This window comes from Salvelinus namaycush, chromosome 11 (genome assembly GCF_016432855.1).
Source record: "Salvelinus namaycush isolate Seneca chromosome 11, SaNama_1.0, whole genome shotgun sequence".
Taxonomy (NCBI): Eukaryota; Metazoa; Chordata; class Actinopteri; order Salmoniformes; family Salmonidae; genus Salvelinus; species Salvelinus namaycush.
Genome location: NC_052317.1, coordinates 16931031 through 16952565, shown reverse-complemented (window position 1 = coordinate 16952565; position 21535 = coordinate 16931031). Strand labels below are relative to the sequence as shown.

The following is a 21535-nucleotide window of genomic DNA, read 5'->3' as shown; positions in this document are numbered from 1 at the left end:
AGACAATGCACATGTACTGAATGGTAAGTGAGCGGAGTTGACAGTAGCTATTCATGGTTCCTGACCCTTCCAGTAGGGAACTGCAACAGAAGTATAATAAGTAACACTGCAGGTCAAACCATGGTCCAGCCGAGGAATTACCAGATAATAAAACAATCAGGCCAAAGCCCAAATAACAGACGGGGGGATGCCCTGAAATAACCTTTTAAAGGCTGAAATACAAGGGTTTCAAATATAGCATTATCCAGTAGACTGCCTTACTCTATAGCTATAGACAGACACAGAATCATATTCTATAAACAGTTACAGTAGCGATTGTATGGGGAGGTGAGACAAAAAATGCATTGAACACTAACAGAAACCCCAGAAGGCATGACCCTCTTTCCTGCTACCCATTACTTCAAGAGTGAATAAAAATATAGATTATGTGGCGTCTCAATGCTGACACATTTAAAGGAAACCATTGTCTGGACACTCAGTGAGGACGGTACACCCCTGAGGGATAACTAGCACAGACAATATAGAAATAATATAACTTCTATTCAGTTATGAGCATGTAACAACAAATATATGAACTTAACAGCTACAATTTATATTTTTATTGCTTCATTTTGATTAATACATTTTCAATCCAATTAAGTCCTTTGGTTTTAGACTCGTGGAGGCTGAGTAATTCATTTGGTTGAATGCCATTCCAGATTAATAATCATACCATTGTATTAATGAATCATGTGTGCTTTATTTGGTGGACCTGGGATTGATAACTACAGTACATGTGCACTTTATCTCTCTAAGATATAAGAGGAGTAAAGTAATGAGAGAATAATTCAAAGAAGAAATACAGAATGTGACCCAAACTGACAAAGTTTGCTGCTCTTGTGTAATGTTGCATCTATTATCTGTAATCAACCCTGTTATTGCATCAAGATGATCCTATCTGTCTGAGATTGATAAACTTTGTACGATTTCACGTTTATTTCCTATCAGTGCAAGACAGAAATTGACTTCCAGACATGAACGCACACACTCAGTCACACACACATGCACAGACACACACCAAAACAAAGAAAATAGGTAAGCCAGCAGCAAACCCGCCTCTGATATTATTAACTTAGTGGAGGAAGACACATTTTCTGGCTCTGTGTGAAAACTCAGATTGTTATTGGTATATGAAAGCTATTTTTCAGATGCTGGTTGAATCTGCATGCATTAAAGCAGCTTTTGGGAGAGTTTAGAACAGTGTATATAAACCTCTTTCTTTGGCCAGGAGGGCTCTATTCAATCTGTAAAGTAGAAGCGGTACAGATTCCGCAATGTAAATGTAAAGGTCATTTCCGATTGAGACGACGTATGCAGCGTTTACCGTGAAGGCAGTCTGCGCTAAAAACGGGAACATCGTCTTACAATTTAAATCACGCTGTAAAGCTGAACTTCCGCAACGCCGATTGAATAGAGCCCTAAATTAGATTGTGACGACCTGCCTGCAATGTAACCGGAAATGTCAACATCGATGCTGAGAGATTGTTGATTGGATTTATTGGGTTATTATAAATCTGAACCTGTCACTTTTGCTTTTGCTTCAAGACTTTACTTCAGGAGATTGTCTGCCCTGTATGCATGTAATAACACAAAGGAGATACAAACCCAGCGTGTCAAGACTCCTGTGTCAGTCATTTTTCCTAACTGGCAACAGTACCAGTCATTTTTCCTAACTGGCAACAGTACCAGCCGTTTTTCCTAACTGGCAACAGTACCCACTCCTTTGATGATCACAGGCATCTAATCTAGTGCTAGAGCACAAATGATTGACACTGTGTACTATTTCACCTGTGGTGTTTCCCGTTCTACCTCTCTGAATTTACACTTTTACTATACTCATTCAGACGCTCACACACATTTTAGTCAATCTGAGCTGTGAGAACATGACAGCCAATGCCTTTGTGAGAGAGTTCCCTGAAGACAATCACTGAAAACCCAGCTGCCCTCCCAGCCCCCACAATACATACCATGACTGCCGGTTCTTCTTTAAGCTTTAAAAGCCAGAAGGACTGCTCCCTTTCTCCTTTTCTTCATCTTATGGGACATCTGCTTAGTGGCAGTGAAAGCGTACCTGCTTTCTGCTTTCCAATTAAATCAAGATGTATTTGCCTTTCAAAGCCTCACCTCCCTCTCTTCTCCATTGGAATAATTGATGGAACCCACTGGCCTATGATGAATGACTTCCAACCCAGAGATGAATAGGAAGATGAATGCATTGCCCTAGGAGGGTTGGAGAGGTAGTGCAAGGAGTGCTGACATGGTGACAAATACACTGACCATGGCACCAACCTGCCTAAATCAGCAAGGGAGGGTGGCAACCGCTCAAGAGCCCCGCCAGGTACATCCTCATTGCCTCACTCCTGTCTCATGGACTATTAGCTAAGTTAGCAATTAAATACCAGGTGCAATAGATTCAGTGTTTCTGCTATAATATGATCAAAGTGAAAGGATGCATATACCGATTTACACATTCAGGACGGTGTATGTTCAGTTAAATGCTGATAAAGGAGAATAGCCCTTCTAAGGATCGACATTTCAGGTAACTTGAAAGATCAATACTACTGTGTAGGATTTCAGCCAGCATCGGATAGGCAATTCCCTCCATTGTGAAATCTAAATGACATCCGCAATGAATCACTCAGACGTTGACATTTACAGTATCTATTCCCAGTGTGCAAAACTGGTCAACAATACATCATTTTAACCAGTTTTTCTCACTGGGATGTTTCTTGATGATACTTTGAGACTAGTGAGGTCAAAACTGTCATTTTCTCTTGACTATTCTGCATTTGACTATGCCACATTTTAGAACAGAGAGCAAAACCCAGGAATCACTGTACCTGAAAGGGCCCCAGTAATCCCATCCCCCTGTATGCATAAAAATGTATCCTACTGTGTAAGATAAACTCTAATAGAACTGTAGCTGCAGGACTATTACAGCATTATAGCCTGCATCCTAAATGACACCCTATTCCCTACATAGTGCACTACTTTTGATCAGAGCCATATGGGCCCTGGTCAAAAGTAGTGCATTAATTGAGGAATAGAGTGCCATTTGGATCACAGCCATACTGGGGCATGGTGCAGTGGTAATGGGATACTGTGCTGTGGCTCCCCTCCAGCCCACAGCAACCGTTGGATAAAAAAGTTGTGCTTCACAGAGGGACAAGGCCCTGGGATGTGATGACAGCAGAAGATCCATTGAGATTATACTTTTCTAATATCCTCTGAAGTTTCCAATAAACTTCAAATCTTAACAGATGCCAATCTGTCCTTATTGATTGTCCATTACTTTGGAAATAACCTTGGACATGTGGTTTAGAGTGAGGTGCACTGTAGTGTCTAAGCCATCTTCTTTGAGAGGTCATATAAAACATATACATCCTTAACATTACCGTGGATTCCCAAAAATAAAAGGTGATGGCATCTCACACAAAAGACCGCAATTACTATGGATTTTGTTTTTCACACCACTGGACGCATCGGGCCAGTTGCATCCAAACATAGGTACCATAGTTACCGTAATAATTGTATAGTACCAAAGGTACTATAATAGTGCTGGATGGTTACAGTATATATACAAAAGTATGTGAACACGCCTTAAAATGAGTGGATTCGGCAAATTCAGCCACACTCGTTGCTGGCAGGTGTATAAAATTGAGCACACAGCCATGCAAATTGAGCACACAGCCATGCAACACTGACTACCGAGTTCCAAACTGCCTCTGGAAGAAACGTCAGTACAAGAATGGTTCGTCGGCAGCTTCATGAAATGGGTTTCCATGGCCGAGCAGCCGGACACAAGCCTAAGATCACCATGCACAATGCAAAGCGTCAGCTGGAGTGGTGTAAAGCTCGCCGCCATTGGGCTCTGGAGCAGTGGAAATGCGTTCTCTGGAGTGATGAATCACGCTTCACCATCTGGCAGTCCGACGGACAAATCTGGGTTTGGCAGATGCCAGGAGAACGATACCTGCCGGAATGCATAGTGCCAACTGTAAAGTTTGGTGGAGGAGGAATAATGATCTGGGGCTGTTTTTCATGGTTTGTACTAGGACCCTTAGTTCCATTGAACGGAAATCTTAACGCTACAGCATACAATGACATTCTAGACAATTCTATGCTTCGAACTTTGTGGCAACAGTTTGGGGAAGGCCCATTCCTGTTTCAGTATGACAATGCCCCCGTCGACAAAGCAAGTTCCATACAGAAATGGTTTGTCGAGATCGATGTGGAAGAACTTGACTGGCCTGCACAGGCCCTGACCTCAAGCCCAACACCTTTGGGGCGAATTGGAACGCCGACTGCGAGCCAGGTCTTATCGCCCAAGATCAGTGGCCGACCTCCGTAATGCTCTTGTAGCTGAATGGAACCATGTCCCGGCAGCAATGTTCCAACTAGTGGAAAGCTTTCCCAGAAGAGTGGAGGCTGTTATAGCAGCAAAGGGGGGATCAATTCCATATTAATGCCCATGATTTTGAATTAAGATATCCACATACTTTTAGTCATGTAGTGTATGTGCTCATTTCATAATTTCCACTGTGACAGTTTGTTTATAATATGCAAAATAGATAATTGTCCTATTGCAAATTCGATGGTGCTTTAAGACAATCATTATATTGTACTGGCTACTGAATGACAGTACTGCAGCATACTGTATGGTCACAGCTTCACAGTTTTCACAGCACATATCTAACCATTGGTTGGGCGTACATCCTTTTTTATTTTTACATTTACAGATAAAACGAAGATCAGTGTCTTTCCATTTCCAGGAAATTGGATGGAATGGGATTTCTCTCAAGTTGAGTAACCCAAATGTTAAATATTCTGTTAAGCTCCCTGTGCAGTAATGTTGAATTGGGCAGTAAAATATTTAATTGGTCAGTAAAATGTTGCACAGCGCAACATCAGCAACAAATGGGAGATGTGAATGGAATGATGAAAGATGCATTACATTGAAGCCTGAGTCATTTGGTTGGAGCAGGGAGGGATATTTTCCTCTGTTAATGAGGGTGTTTTAGATAGAACCTCTGTATTCTGTCCAAATGGCACAGCTGGCATCATGTAGTGTGGAGAAGCACCAGACAGAATTCTGATCTGACAGCAGTAGCACAATCCAAATCACCCCTTTTCCTCATGAAAAATGATTTTGTTAATATCTTCCCCCATTTTCTTCCAGTTCATTATTTACATGATTATCTGCTTGGTAACATGGCGTACTGTGTGAATGTGGATTGTGTAGTGTGCTTGATGCAATCACACACATTTTGAAAAGGTTTTTGAAGGTTGATGTGGATGTCGTGCATGTTTTATGAAAATACAATCAAGGTTATATGACAATACGGTTGTAAAGAGAAAATCTACACATTCTAAATTGCAGTGGTTCAAAAGCACTATTCTTTTTTGGTGGAAAACTATTTTTATTGAAAACAATTGACCCTCATGCAGCAAGTCATGCTGTACTTCAGTACATGTACTGTACCTTCCATATCTGTTTGCATAGTTTCAATATGCTCAACATCAAAAAACAACATATGGTTAATGATTAAAACATATGCTACTAAATGTACATACTCTTATCATACATTGATTCTGTAAACTTCTCCCTACCTGTGAGATAGTCTGGATCAGGGACTGGGTCTGACAGCTCTTCGTGGCACTGCACGTCGGTTGGCACTGATGCCACCACCATGCCATCTGGGAGCTGCTGCTCGATGCCTCGGGCAAAGTTCTTCTGCCTGGATTAAGGATGAGACAACAGCCTATTTAGAGCCCCACAATTACTCACCCATCCAACTAGGCCTTACGAGGGAGACAGGGAATAAGGCAAAGAAGAGACTGTACCTGCGTCCCAAATTTCACCCTATCCGTTACACAGTGCACTACATTTGAACAGCTCTCTATGGACCCGGGGCAAAAGTACTGCACTACATGGAACACGGTGCTATTTGGGACGCAGACACAGCTACCAAAAGCTTATGAGGGCCTACAGAGAGAATAAGGCAGAGAAGAGTCAGTGTCAATCATGAGCACATTGCAAAGCAGTATCTTCTGAAGTGAAGAGGAAGGTCAGCAACTCTTGGAGAAAAGTGGAAGATAATATAAAATATTATTGTTAAAACCAACACGTTTCAGCCCATAGCCTTCATTAATTTTTATTCTAGCAGATCGTTAAGAGAAAATCCGTAAGAAATATATGAGCATGCATGGAAGAATCAGAGACATCGAACATGTCATTTTTCATTATGTTAAATGTCCTTTTATTCTGTGATTCTCCAGTTCCAAACCTGATATGCTAATGTGTTCATGTTTAATACTGCTCTTCCTGGTATACTCATCCCTGTCTCTGCTCACTAAATTCATTCATTACAATAGTGGTAATCTCCACTCCAAAGTGTCCATTTGAAAGTTTGAAAAAGAGTGGATCTTAAAGGGCAAATTACTTTGAATTGAATATGAATAAACTGTATTGTATGTATCTACACCTGCATTGCTTGCTGTTTGGGGTTTTAGGCTGGGTTTCTGTACAGCACTTCGAGATATTAGCTGATGTACGAAGGGCTATATAAAATAAACTTGATTTGATTTGATTTATTGTTGGTACATCTTTCATTTGTCCTATAAAAGGATCAGCGAGGAACCTGAAAGTTATATGAAAGCATTATTGCTTTATGCTGACTTTTCTGCATTCATGGTAAGAGACGCACGCTGGTGAAGATTTGAGTTTGAAAGGTGATCCTTAATCTAAAAATCTTGGTTTCTCCTAGAAAGCCTGAATCATGAATAACCACATGTACTGCATGAGGATACCCGTTACAATGATTTTAGAACAGACAAATAATGAAAGCCAATCCATTCAATAGTGATATAACTTGTGGGGACAACCTTATAAAAAGAAAACGCACACAAAAAAATACACAAAAAGCTGAGCAATGGCTCTGTACAGTACATCTACAGTATATCTACTCATATTAAGTCGATTCTTCTGACTTGAAGGTTAACAGCCACATCTAATTTAGAAACCAAGAATAAACCGCATTATCTTAAAATACTCAAAACACAACTGTCCATAATTGGGTTGAAACAGGAAAGGGGTGGGATGCAGTTACAATCCCGTCCTATTATTCATCTATGAATTAAAAATGACTGATTCTATTGAAAGGACCATTTTGTTATTTCCACATTCCAAACACAAATGTCTGTCTTGAAGCATCACACTCCCATTACTTAATATATTCTTACAACCACCTCTAAAATAATAATTTATCCCTTGAAGTAACAAATTAGAAAAGGTTTTCATAACTGTTAAATGCAATAGTCCTGTCAACATCTAAAATCCATAGCAGTGCCAGTGACAAATATACTTGAGCTTTTAGGGACTTAGAACTAGCAGGAAATGGATGTAAGTGTAAAATGGATGTGCATATTTAGCTAAAATCTTCCCCTTTGGGAAAGGCATTGTGTGAAAATTAAACCTGGGCCTATATCCACAAAGCATGTTAAAGCTGTTTCAAGACAAAAAAACACTCCCAGCTCAGAGTAGGTTTTAGGATAATGTTAAGACACTGCCCAGACAAACTCTGAGACAGGAGTAAAATCAATTCATAAACGTTTATCTCCGCTGGTAATCACGACAGTTTGAGGTACCGCAATAATGGCGAATAACCAATCGTGATGAGGCCTCGCCAGCTATGAACACTAAAGCATGCTTCAGACAACCACGCCGAATGTGACTGTAAATTAAATGTTGCAATGGTAAAACATTTGATATCATTTTCACCTGACACCATCACTTTGCCTACCCGGCATGCATAACTTCTTTTAAACCAATTCTGCTGGTTGGTAAAAGCAGAATTTTTACGATATGACCGTTATATCAACACACTCGCCACTCCCGTTTAACAACTCTAAATCGCTTTGGCCCAGCATGCATCAAGTCACTTGCGATAATAAAATCAAATGTTATTTGTCACATGCGCCAAATACAACAGGTGTAGACCTTACAGTGAAATGCTTACGTACAAGCGCTTAACCAACAATGCAGTTAAGAAAATACCTAAAAAAAAGTAAGAGATAAAAGTAACAAATAGTTAAAGAGCAGCAGTAAAATAGCAATAGCGAGGCTATATACAGGGGGTACCGGTACAGAGTCATTGTGCAGGGGCACCGGTATCGAGGTAATTGAGGTAATATGTACATGTAGTTAGAGTTATTAAAGTGACTATGCATACACTACCGACCGGTCAAAAGTTTGGACACACCTACTCATTCAAGGGTTTTTCTTTATTTTTACTATTTACTACATTGTAGAATAATAGTGAAGAAATCAAAACTATGAAATAACAGATATGGAATTATGTAGTAACCAAAAAAGTGTTAAACAAATCAAAATATATTTTATATTTGAGATTCTTCAAATAGCCACACTTTGCCTTGATGACATCTTTGCACACTCTTGGTATTCTCTCAACCAGCTGCATGAGGTAGTCACATGGAATTCATTTCAATTAACAGGTGTGCCTTCTTAAAAATTAATTTGTGGAATTTCTTTCCTTCTTAATGTATTTGAGCCAATCACTTGTGTTGTGACAAGGTAGGGGGGTATACAGAGGATAGACCTATTTGGTAAAAGACCAAGTCCATATTATAGCAAGAAGAGCTCAAATAAGCAAAGAGAAACAACAGTCTATCATTACTAATGAAGGTCAGTCAATCCGGAAAATGTCAAGAACTTTTAAAGTTTATTCAAGTGCAGTCGCAAAAACCATCAAGCGCTATGATGAAACTGGCTATCATGAGGACCGCCAAAGGAATGGAAGACCCAGAGTTATCTCTGTTGCAGAGGATAAGTTCATTAGAGTTACCAGCCTCAGAAATTGCAGCCCAAATAAATGCTTCACAGAGTTCAAGTAACAGACACATCTCAAAATCAACTGTTCAGAGGAGACTGTGTGAATCAGGCCTTCATGGTCGAATTGCTGCAAAGAAACCACTACTAAAGGACACCAATAAGAAGAAGAGACTTGCTTGGGCCAAGAAACACGAGCAATGGACATTAGACCGGTGGAAATTTGTCCTTTGGTCTGGAGTCAAAATTGGAGATTTTTGATTCCAACCGCCGTGTCTTTGTGAGGCGTGGTGTGGGTGAACGGATGATCTCTGCATGTGTATTTCCCACCGTAAAGCATGGAGGAGGTGGTGTTATGGTGTGGGGGTGCTTTGCTAGTGACACTGTCTGTGAGTTATTTAGAATTCAAGGCACACTTAACCAGCATGGCTACCACAGCATTCTGCAGCGATACGCCATCCCATCTGGTTTGGCCTTAGTGGGACTATAATTTGTTTTTCAACAGGACAATGACCAAACACACCTCCAGGCTGTGTAAGGGCTATTTTACCAAGAAAGAAATTGATGGAGTGCTGCATCAGATGATCCTCCACAATCCCCCGACCTCAACCAAATTGAGATGGTTTGGGATGAGTCGGACCGCAGAGTGAAGGAAAATCAGCCAACAAGTGCTCAGCATACGTGGGAACTCCTTCAAGACTTTTGGAAAAACATTCCAGGTGAAGCTGGTATAGAGAATGCCAAAGGTGTGCAAAACTGTCATCAAGGCAAAGGGTGGCTATTTGAAGAATCTCTAATATGAAACATATGTTGATTTGTTAAACACTTTTTTGGTTACTACTGTACATGATTCCATTTGTGTTGTTTCATAGTTTTGATGTCTTCACTATTATTCTACAATGTAGAAAATAGTCAAAATAAAGAAAAACCCTTGAATGAGTAGGTGCGTCCAAACCTTTGACTGGTACTGTATCAAAATAATATTTTAACAACTCCAACTGCATGTGGCGCAGGAACCACTGACTCGCTGCATTTTTGTATTATCAAGACACCTGCTGGTAACTCTTAACTGGTTAGGTCAGCTAATGCATGAGGTATCCTAATTATCTGTTGACTAGGTGGGACTCTTATGACTAAAGAGGCTTCATGTATAGCTTTTATTTTTACCCATAAGAGTAGGAGTAAAATGTCTCTATTCTCAGCACTTACAACCAATTTTCTACTCTGAGACACTATGTGGATGAGGACACTGACCTTCCATTGGAAACCCTGCAATAATGTATGCCATTTCATTTGTATGGCCATTCCATGGACGGGAAAAGGAAGAGAAACACATTGTTAACAGTAATTAAAAGCATGGAAATGAGACTCACACAAATCAAATATGCTGCTTTAGGCATAGTATAACAATGCTTACCGCTTGAGCAAAGGAACTAGAGAAAAGGTACGGATAATGCACCTTGGGCCTTGAAGGTGGAATGGTTTTAATGTGCCATTGTCGTTAATTAGTATTGTCAAAAAGGAGGTATACCGGTATGAAATATGCCATTGTTAAACTGGCTTAAAGCCAAGTCCATATTAGCATAGTTAACTGCCAAACTTTATCACAAATTACTTTTCCTGTGACCTCAAAATGTAAGAGCACAAAAAAAAGTATGAAAATGTCTGCACTCTGGATAAGAACGTCTGCTAAAATGACTAAAATGTCAAATGTAAATATAATTTTGTGAGTTTCTTTAGACTTTGGTATCTAACAAACAACAATTAAAAGTAGAATTTGGAACTATTTTAATCAAATTATAATCAGTTGTGGGATGAGATGAGCATGGATGTCAAAAAAGTATTTCCGTTTCTTTCAAGATCTGACAAACTAAAGTCAAAATGTATTTTGGGGTTTCAGGATTTCAGCCAACTTTATAATTTCAACTATGACATACCTCAACCACAGTCCTTTTGATTGACATTTAAACTTTTTTTTGGGGGGGGGGGGTTTGCTCATATCTGACGACAAGTGATGGAATGACCCTGGGGTGGAATCTTTACAGGGTCCAATAATAGAGGCAATGGCCTCCAGTGTTCAATATAATCAATCTAGCTCAGACAGACATTTTATATTTTAATTAAGCGAGTAGATTAAGGTGTTCCTCCTCTGAGGGGGTGAGAGGAGACACCCCACCAAGTAGTTTGGGAATGTGGTCTTAATCATGATCCCAAGCAGGCCCTGATGAGAACAAAGGGCACTAAAATATTAATTAAAACCTGCTCTAAGCATGTTGTGTGGAGGAGTGAGAGAGAGAGAACAAGGACAGCAAAGAACGAGGAGCCAAAGGGGAGAAATAATGAAAAGAGGTTGCCTTTTTAACTCACATTATTCTAATGGACTTCATTGCCTCCCTCAGAGACACTGAGATCTAGCAGTGGGACATCGCATCACTGCAAAGTCTCTAGACATCAGCTGAGATCCCATCCCATCTCCCTCTCTATGCTCAAGAGAAGAACAAAATGTAATGGAATATTCCCTTATATGTGCCTTTGATATAAAACTCTGTGTCTATGCCGGTCTCAGCCACATAAAAGCTCCGGCTAAGATTGTGTGACACCTCTTATTTACCTCCAATCCTCCACAGAAAACTCGGAAACTTTTGAAATAATAATTACCAAGCCAACTCTGAAATTCAGCCGGGTAGCATGAGCGATTCTGACAACGACATCTACCTTTTTTTAAAACATGAAAAGTGTTTCAGAGGCTGGTGAGCATGAAAGCAGAGCCCACAGCCCTGTGTGGATAGAATCAGACGCAGCTCTGTGGCACAGCCTGGAGCCTGGCCATCCAGCACGCTCTGCTCCCGATGACTGGGTACAGGCTAGCCTCATCTTATTCCAGCAACACCGGCTGTGAAGAGCCAGTGGGTACCTGCTCACTCTGCTAGATGTGTCCTTTAATTTCCTTCCTTTTGTTGTTCCAGCCAGGCTAAATAAAAAGGTAGGGGTAGAATGCCTCTTTTTCAAATAAATAAAAGATCAACAGTCAAACTTGACTCAGAGGGAATGTGCATATTTTGTCTAGTTTGTGAAACACTGTGTACAGTAGCGTGTGGAAGAGTTGAGCTTGGGAGATGGAAGAACCAAGCTTCCATTTCTATCCAGCAGCTATGTACTGTATGTGGTTTCTGTGCTTTTCGGGAAATTTGAAAATAGTCATAGTTGAAGTTCCATTACTTTTTACACATTACATTAATGATTAGACAGTGTTCAAATGTAATATTATTGCCTTTCATACGTTTACTGTCAAAGAGTGAAACAGATGCTTTGTGACACTCCAGAACCGTGGGTTGGGGCTTTGAAAAAGCGCCAATGAAGCTCCAAGCACCAGGCTGGTGTGAGTATGAAACAGAATAATACCGTTTTTTCTCAACTTTTTTTCCAGTAAAGACTTTGATGACGTCTCTCATGGTGACTCTTTGAAAACCATCCATGAGTCCCACAATAAGTTATTCCTTTCCATGGGGTGTCAGTAAAATGGCAAAAAAAAAATTATAGCGTTACATTTGATTTACCTATATAATGTAAAGACAATACTTCAAGGCAATATACATTTTGAAGTTGGTTTGGCCATTTTCTCCTTTGAAATAATCAAAATCTGTAACATTAGCATTTGTTTCTAATTGAGAGAATGTTCATTCATACTTTTCTAGATTAAATTTGAAATTCCCTGCACTGCTACATCAGCAGTAATATTTACATCCCAGCACTATTCCTCCTATGTATCAACGTTGACTATTTCCTTTAGTTTCCAATTATTTGTCACATCAATATGGCATTCTTGTGAGGCTTAATGAACCCGCCAGTACAGACCCTTTGTTCATTGCACATTCAAAGTTTTATCTGCTCCAATTAAGGTCCATTACACCAAACTGGCTCCTGGTCACTTTTAATTCACTTTTTGCCATCTTGTATAATTAGGGTTTGCATTAACTATGGCTCCCCAAAGAGGCTTTCTCCAGTGCTGTGTCTGCCTGCACTCTGCACAGGAGCATTTGGTGCTTTTCAAAGTCTGTCTGAAACCTTGGCTGTCTCTCCCAGTGCTTTCAAAATGAGGAGATCAGAGTATTTGAGATTTAGCTACTTGATGATATTAACTTTCCCTCGTTCACCTTCCTCTAGCACTCATGTGACATATTGTAAGTGGATGAACTGCCTCCGGCTGTGGGATCCATGTGCACCCAAATTAAATTTCAGGTCCGCAGATTATTTCCGTGACCTTCTGACTTCCTGACTTCAGCGGAAAGGAAGCATCGTGAGTGGACGATGGTAATTAAGCAGCCTTCAAAGCATGCTGCCACGGAACTAATTCACAAACATCAAAACAGGGACTGCTGTGCATTTTGTTAGATACTGCAAGCATATCTTTAGATCCTCATTCACAGGATACACTGTATTCATATTGACATGTAATGTGGTATCATTATGATCATTTTCATTGTGGAGGGAAGAGTACATTTGAAATATGCCATACATATTTAATCTTCTGAGTTCATTAATCGCTCACCTTACTTTAGTCTACTATACATCTCTACATGTAAAATAAAATCCATAAATGCATTTCCTCTACCGGTGTACCAATTAAGCAACTATGAATCAATCATTAATCATTCTTATACCATGGCATTGTTGAATAGTTGTTTCTGATTGGCTTGATGGGCATTCTAGGTCGTGCATTATTTCCCTATAACACATGGTATATTTGCAAGGTAGAAATCAATGGCTATAGTTCATTCTTACATGTTCTATGTTTGAGCTGCTTTTGAAAGCAAAAGTCGAATTGGAAACATTATTGGCATTGTTAAATTTGATTTTCATAATAGCAAGCTAGGACTGATGGTTTGGTTAGCTAAGCTAGCAAGTCTGTTTGTTTGGTTACCTTTGCAACTACAGTCGCTATCTAGGAAACTTGCCAGCTACTTCAGTGGATATTGAACACATTTCTAGTGGCAAATTAACACATTTCTAGCAGCAATGTGTTAAATTATAGCCATTGTATAGAAGGGATAATCAACTCGTGGCTCAAAAGTTCTCTGGAAAAGAATGCAACTCCATAGAAGGTAAGTTCTACTCGGCTAGCGCGTCGTGAAACACACATTCCACATCGTTTATTATTTTCCAGAGAACACATAGCCTCTTGTTGATTATCCCTTAACCTATTTTATACATGAGATAAAACCCATGACACAACTCATACATTACCTGAAGGTAGCTTTGAGGATCTGACCAGAGATGATTTCCTTGGTATGGTTGTTGTAGCCATAGAAGAGGTCCCCAAAAACGGTTTGGTTGGCTGGGACGTCAGCTGTTTCCCCACAGTCCAGTCCCTCAGTACAGGCTTCAGACAAGGGCTGGCAGGAACGACCATCTTGACCTCTCTTGTAATCCTCAATACAGCTACAACGGCAACCAGAAAAAACAATGGTAGCAGTGTGAGCTGAGCGTTTAATGTTTTCTTACATTATATTAAAATAGATTGTTTTATCTAGATTAAACATGTAGCTTCTAATACATATAGTCATATTCAGGGTTTAGACCAAAATCTGGGTTAAAAACTAGGTTGTTTTTTACTTGTACCGGATTTGATTGAATAAGTTACTTTGTGACTGATTGAAGAGTGCATGAAATTCCATCTTAACATTATGTAAACATCACTTTAGCTAGCTATGAGGATTATTTCTTTATTTTACTTGTGTTCATGGTTCGCTAGTTACTCAGAAGTGCACCTCTTTATGACAGAGTTCAAGGGGATCCACAAAATAGGCTTCACGATTCTAGTGTGCTGATCAATTCTATGGTTGTTCTATTGTGCTATTAAATCAATTCAGTGAACACAAACCCCCCATTTCATTTTTCAAAAAGGAAATAATTCAAACAGTGTGAGTTTTCTCAAGACTCTTTCATATTTATGACATTTTGACATCCCAGTGTCTAGCGAGCTCTGTAAAATGTATCAAAAGGCAATACGAAAAACGGCCAGGGATTAAACTGAAAGAAGCTTTCTTCATGATGACATTGTTCTTACTAAAGAGGGTTAGATATGTCTTAATGCAGTCCTAATGCACATGGCATACTGTATAAACTGGTTCACTTTCTCTGTCATATTATCATGTTTCATATGATAGAAAATAACACGTTTGCCACCTACAATCAGAAAGACTTTACTAGTGAGGAGAAGACTTGACACAGACTAAAATAGAGGTCAAAAGATCCTTCTCTTTTAAGAGACAACCTCTCCAAGGGGAAGAGACAACTCACTCTGAGTGACTAACGCACTGCACAGCTGACATTTAAAATACTTACTGCTGCACTTTCTTTTCCTACTAAATCTATGTCATGACAATGCCTGACAATCACCAGGAATCTACTGAGGTGAAAAAGAAGGACATACTAGTAATTTCATGGCATTGTTTAAATGTTCTACCATGTACAATTCAATCCTTTTATACACTTTAGGATATGACAGTTCAGTGTCATGCAATGTCAGCTCAGTGCCACAGAGACAAGGCCATGGGCCCATAGGGATGGCACAGTATGGGACCTGGTCAAAAGTAGTGTACTATGAAGAGAAGAGGGTGCCATTTGGGACAAATCCAAGTTCAGTAGTGTTCTCTCACCCGCAGAACATCTGTATGTTGTAGAGGGTGGGGTCGTCCTCCAGGGGGGCGAGCTGCTGGAGGCACAGTTGTTCACAACCTCCGTTGAAGCCATCAGAGCAGTCGATGCCAATGTGGTGGTCGTAGCAGCCTGTGCCATCCTTCATAGGGCTCAGTCCCGGAGGGCACTACAAGTAGTGGGAATAAAGGATAAAGGATGTCACAGATTGTCAAAAACAATAGGGCTACAGATGAATCAAAATAATATGAGATGTGATCTGATTTTAGTTCACACAGAAATAAGTAGAGATCAGACACATCCAGATCCCATGTGTGTGTACGAATTATAGAAAAGTGGGAAGGCAAAATTAGAGAACTTTTGGAAAAATCAAGGTAAAGGCTTTGATTACATTTTCCCAAATAACATTCTGTAAACTCTTTCACACCACAAAGGACGTGCTGCTAACCAAGATATATGAGGCACAAAGGTAGCATACATTCACAGAGGCCTGCAGAACTTCTACAACTCCACACCTGCATCCATAGTTACAAAGACTCCCCTGTGCCTCCCAAAGCATTTTTCAGAGGCCTGTGAAGCCAAATTCACATGATGTTCTCTGTAAGCCATTCCTTCAAAGGGGACTTGATGGGATGATACTTAACAAGGCATCCCTGCCTGGAGAAAAGAGGGAAAAGCTATGTTTGCCTTCAAGCAATAAGGAAGCATAAGCGACAATATATTTATTTATTTCCTCTTCAAAGTCTCCAGTGCCCATCGACCCTGGCATCATGACATCCTAACACTAGTCTGTGTTAGACAGGTTGAAAGAGTAACCCTGTGGGGAATTTAACCTGTTGCTTTTGTTTTTACAGGATCATATGAGAAAAAGTTTGGACCTAACGCCAAGTCACAAATTATTTGATTATGACCAATACATTCAGACGTAAAGATTTGACAGACTGTTGCGGTAGGCTATGTTTGAAGCGAAGCTCTATGTGGATGGATCATACATACTGCATGATAGCCTAGCATGAGACTCATAACCAAGGGGTGATGAGGAAATTAACAGGCATGAAATAAATATTTTTTTTCACCATAGGGATGAGGGGAAAAACATTAAATATGAATTGTAACTTCATCAAAAATCCACAATTTTCCTACATCAGTCCTTGTGGAGTTTTCTGTATTTATGTAAGATTTCAGATTGTGTGCATCTGTAAATGTGGTTTATGTCGTCCCCCCCATGTCATACATACACTAGGGCTGGGATTCAATCCGACCGAAGTTTGTCAACAACTAGGCTTTTAAAGGCAATGTTTCAGTGTTCGCGAGGATCGGATTCATGGTAACACTGCATGTCAGCTCTGTCCGACATGCAAAATGACCTTTAAAAGCCGTATTGTCTACAACCTGCGCGAGGGTTAAATCCCTTCCTAGATCATGATGATCCATCCCACCACTGACAACAGTGTAGAGGACAGGTACAGTACAGTACATTGCTTTTTGAAGCCTAACACTTATGTTGTTATACAAAGAGGTCTGGTTGGCCCTCTAACACAATTGTTTAACCATTGGGCTAATGGACGTGGTAGTTGATAAAGTATCAATGGCCAGTGAGGCACATGTAGCAACAGGAGTACCTCGCCTCTCTCTGGACTCATTGTTATTGATTTGTCGCATGGCTATGAGCACTATGACAACTGATTTATCACCTGTAATGTAAAGATCATGGTACATTGAATCTCCTAACTCATCTGTAGCAGAGACTCCTTAAATCACTGGGCCTCTTTGCAATCGATGGCAATGGGGAAGTGTGTCGTGTGTCAAAGGGATGTCAGAGAGGAATTAATGTATTGATAGTTCTTGCTTGTGAACCCCACGTCTCTCCTTATTGAGTGTTGTAATAGGCCTCCGTTCAATGATATGCAGAAATAGGAGAACTCAGGAGCATTTCCCCAATGTCCAAAGAATGGTGATCATTAAAGACGTGCTTGCCTTATACTGTTTGAGGATTTTTCATACAGTAAGTTATCTATTGATAACAATGCAAATATTAAGTGTTCCACTTTAAGAACATTTTAGAAATTGACAATGCATGATTGAGTGAATCATATGATGTAAAATCATTCAGATAATGTGACAAATGGCAAAAGTCTAAAGATCCATCTCTCCATGTGTCACGACTCCCGCCGAAGTTGGCTCCCCCGCCTGTTCGGGTGGTGCTCGGCGGTCGTCGTCACCGGCCTACTAGCCGCCACCGATCCCTTTTTCTTTTCGGTTAGTTTTGTCTCATTAGTTACACCTGTTCCTATTTTGTGTGTGCTTGATTTGCTTCCCTATTTAGCGTGTGGAACCCGCCCCTTTGTTGTGCGGGATTATTTTCATGTTCACGTTTGTGTCGTTGGTGTTGTTTGTGCTCTGGACCGTGTTACCCGTTGTGTTGGGTTGGTCAGTGTTTTGCGCCCTGCGTGTTTGGGCATTTACTTTTGGTGCCACATTAAAGTGCATCTTTTCCCTGGACCTCTCTGCTCTCTGCGCCTGATTCCTATCTACACACCTAGTCAGCCGTGACACCATGGTAGAAACATAAAATAATGTCAACAAAAATTATTCTTTCATTTTAGAAAAATATATAGATTTTTCTCTCTCTTTTTTTGTGTTGCTTGGTCAAATAACAAACTCATGTTTCACCACAAAATAAACAACATCTTTTACCGGCTGTTTAAAGGGCAATGAAGCCCTTTTTTCTACTTCTCCAGAGTCAAATGAACTCGTGGATACCATTTTTATGTCTCTGCATCCAGTATGAAGGAAGTAAGAGGTAGTTTTGTGAGCCAATGTTAACTAGCGTTAGTGCAATGACTGGAAGTCTATGGTATCTACTAGCATTCTCGCAGTTACCATAGACTTCCAGTCATTGTGGTAACACTAGATAGCAATTGCATTAATGCTAGTTAGCAACTTCCTTCAAACTGCACGCAGAGACATAAAAATGGTATCCACGAGTTCATCTCACTCTGGGGAAGTAGAAAAGGGCTTCATTGACAAAATACTGAAGTATCCCTATAACGAAACGAGACAGTACTGTATATGATGGCATTGTACAGGCTTGTGAAGCTTTGTATTTAGGCTGAACTGGAAAAACCCTTGAACCACTGCCTTTTAATCTTATTTTCTAATGGAGATACATTCCTCTTGCTTACTTCCAGCTTATGGGAATCAGCCATGTGGTATTGCTACTGTACATAGCAAGTTGGATAAGCTATGCCATTTCCAAATTCGCCAAATAGAAAGTGGACAATAGAGATTGAAAACTTATCCAGCCAACAGAGTTTTCTACACTGGCAAGGAAGATAGATTTGGTTTCAAATGTCATCGTTGAGGTTATCAAGGCATATCAGGTAGTCTTAAGAGTTACAAAGTTATCCAGAGTGCAATGATATAATAGCCCCTTGGGAATATAATTTGAATTGTTGTAAACTTTGTAACAAGTGTACAAAGATTCTATAACGCTCTCCTGTAAATCAAACATATTGACACCACAACAGTAGTTACCAGTTCTTACCTTTTTCACAATGTCAGAACCAAAATCGGAACCAATTTCTTGGGGGGGGTTTGATTATAAATACTTTTTACTAACATCTACCACGGTCCTAGCAAGTGTGAAAAGGTCATATTTCAGAGGTAGCTTTAGGGATTACAGTGGTGCATTAACATGCTCTGGCATCTGTCCACAGCTGTAGCAGTACATCAGATTTTTCCCAAAGAGGATGGAGTACCTTAAATCCACCCAGTGATCCTTAGAGGAAAACATCAGTAGTGGCATTCTGCTGACCACCCGCTCCTCTTTAGGAGTATGCTCATAGAATACCTCAGCCAAGTATCGACTCAGCTCAGAACCGCTTAGTGCCCAAAATGTTCTGCCCAAGACAGAACAAATTCAGCTGAATGTGGACTGCGTCGATATACATTTGCTACGTCAAAGTGACAAAGTGCATCAACTAGCAACACATGTGAAGCACGTTAAGCATGTTAAGGTTCTTGGCACAATTGAGCATTCTGTTAAATGTGAGTTATATCTATATATTTATCTGGGGGGGGAAGTACATATGACTCCCAAACTACACACCTCATTTTTAAAATGTACATTTGACAACATTGATGAAGTTCAGTAGAAGTGGAGGCCAGTAGTCCTGAAGCCACGTGATAAATTGTCTTCACCCATGGAATATCAAATGAAAGGATGAGCGTCCATATAACAATTACAGAGTCAAATTGAGACATTGGGGAACTTATCCACCCTGGTCATACTCAGTGCAGGGAGTCTGTAAGTGTGTGATAGCAGTCCTAATGTCTGAATCATGTAAATACTAAGGTCTCCTCTGTAGGTACACATCTCACACCACAGGCTGACACGCTTTGTTTGGACAGGGCCCAATTTGTTCTGGTGGCAGGCAGGCTGGACAGACAGTCTCACGTTTCCCCTGTTCTAGCAGGAGGAGACAAGAGCTAATTAATCACATAATCATTTGGTGATTATTAGACTTTACTTCCAAACGACTGCACCCTCTCTCCCCAGGAGTGCCATACATCAGCCAGACAGAGGGGGTCAGGAGGCGTCGGCTCATGCCAGGAGAGATATTAAACACAACGAGACTGGCAGCATGGACTCAGACAAGGTGTTAATTTATAAGTGGAATCGGGGTCTGAGTCCCAGACAGTTACCAGTATGATTAGACGGACGAAAATATAATTTATATAACTCGTCACAAGGTAATTACAAAACACCAAGATATCTATGCAACAGATGGCAGCATCCTGGATATCTTGCTGTAACAAGAGCGGACGCTTAGTAAGAACTAGTAGGAGATAAAAAAAAAGGCTAAGATGAATTCCTTATTGCGGATTTCAGTTCATGTTAACCATGATTTAAAGCTTGTAAATGTGTTTATGAATGGTATGTCCAGATTAAACCTTAAATTACCATAAACCATAAATCCAGAACTTCCAGTTGGTCTGGGTGAGACAGACAAGAATCTATATCACAATAATTGAAACGGTTCCGCCAAAACAGCATGAGGTATACTAGTAAATGTTTAGAAATAAATACCAACATGATGGATATCTATTATTATCGGTTGCTAAAAAGATGAGGACTTTTGTTTCATTACTTAGAAAACAAATAAAAATGAAAATAAGATGCTTATTTGATGATTGAATGTATTTTGCAGTTGCGTAAACTGGGGGCAAAGGTCTACAGTCGCTATTTCATAAAGCTTGTGCTTGTTAAAAATTGCTGTCTACTTCAGAGCTCAATAGAGCTCCTGTCATCATTCAATTCTATATAATAATTATTTCCATCGCATAAGACATTGATCTCTTGTTTGACCTCTGATATTGCAATACTCTCCGCTGTGTTTAAAAGTCAAACCTATTCAATATTTTGTCAGCAATCTATATATTTAGTCATGACTTTTAGATACTGGAAACCACTGATAGGTCAAAAGTCTTGTAGATCTCTACCGTATAGAGTGCAATGTCAGTGAGCGCACAGGCTGTTAGTTGTGAACTCTGTGACAGCTACATTCACCAAGGTCTGACCACCAGCACCATTAGAGCAGAAGGCAAATGCTCTCAAACGGGCAATAAATTGTTTGCGTAATCTAACTGCTTGGCAAGGAAATACAATTTTGTTGTGCAGCAGGTTTGTGGCATTAACAAGACCCAACGATACAAATTAGGTGATTTTATATGCATGTCTTTCTGAATTAACAGCAAGCCAAGTCAGGCCTAACAACCAGGAATCTTAATTGCATTGGTGCAGGAAATGGATGTATTTTCAGATTATGCTAGGGACCCCAGGCTATGAAGGAACACTTACATTGATATTCAAGTATGGCCTCTGTGCTCAAATTGCAATTGTAACTGTGACAGATACAATTATGAATGTTTGTTGTTGATTAAAATAATTGTGTCTGCTCATATATAATTAACATTCAAGCGTGAAAT

General features: G+C 40.0%; 1 protein-coding gene across 1 annotated transcript in view; it reads right to left on the bottom strand.

The window, feature by feature from the left end:
- The window catches only part of LOC120056310 (astrotactin-1-like), a 247741-nt gene that overhangs the window by 100585 nt on the left and 125621 nt on the right, over positions 1-21535 (bottom strand). The window contains exons 12-14 of the mRNA XM_039004549.1: positions 15547-15713; positions 14132-14326; positions 5650-5777 (exon numbers count right to left, since the gene is read on the bottom strand). Of these exons, the coding sequence (XP_038860477.1) occupies positions 5650-5777; positions 14132-14326; positions 15547-15713 (490 nt within the window). The remainder of the gene's footprint in view (positions 1-5649; positions 5778-14131; positions 14327-15546; positions 15714-21535) is intronic.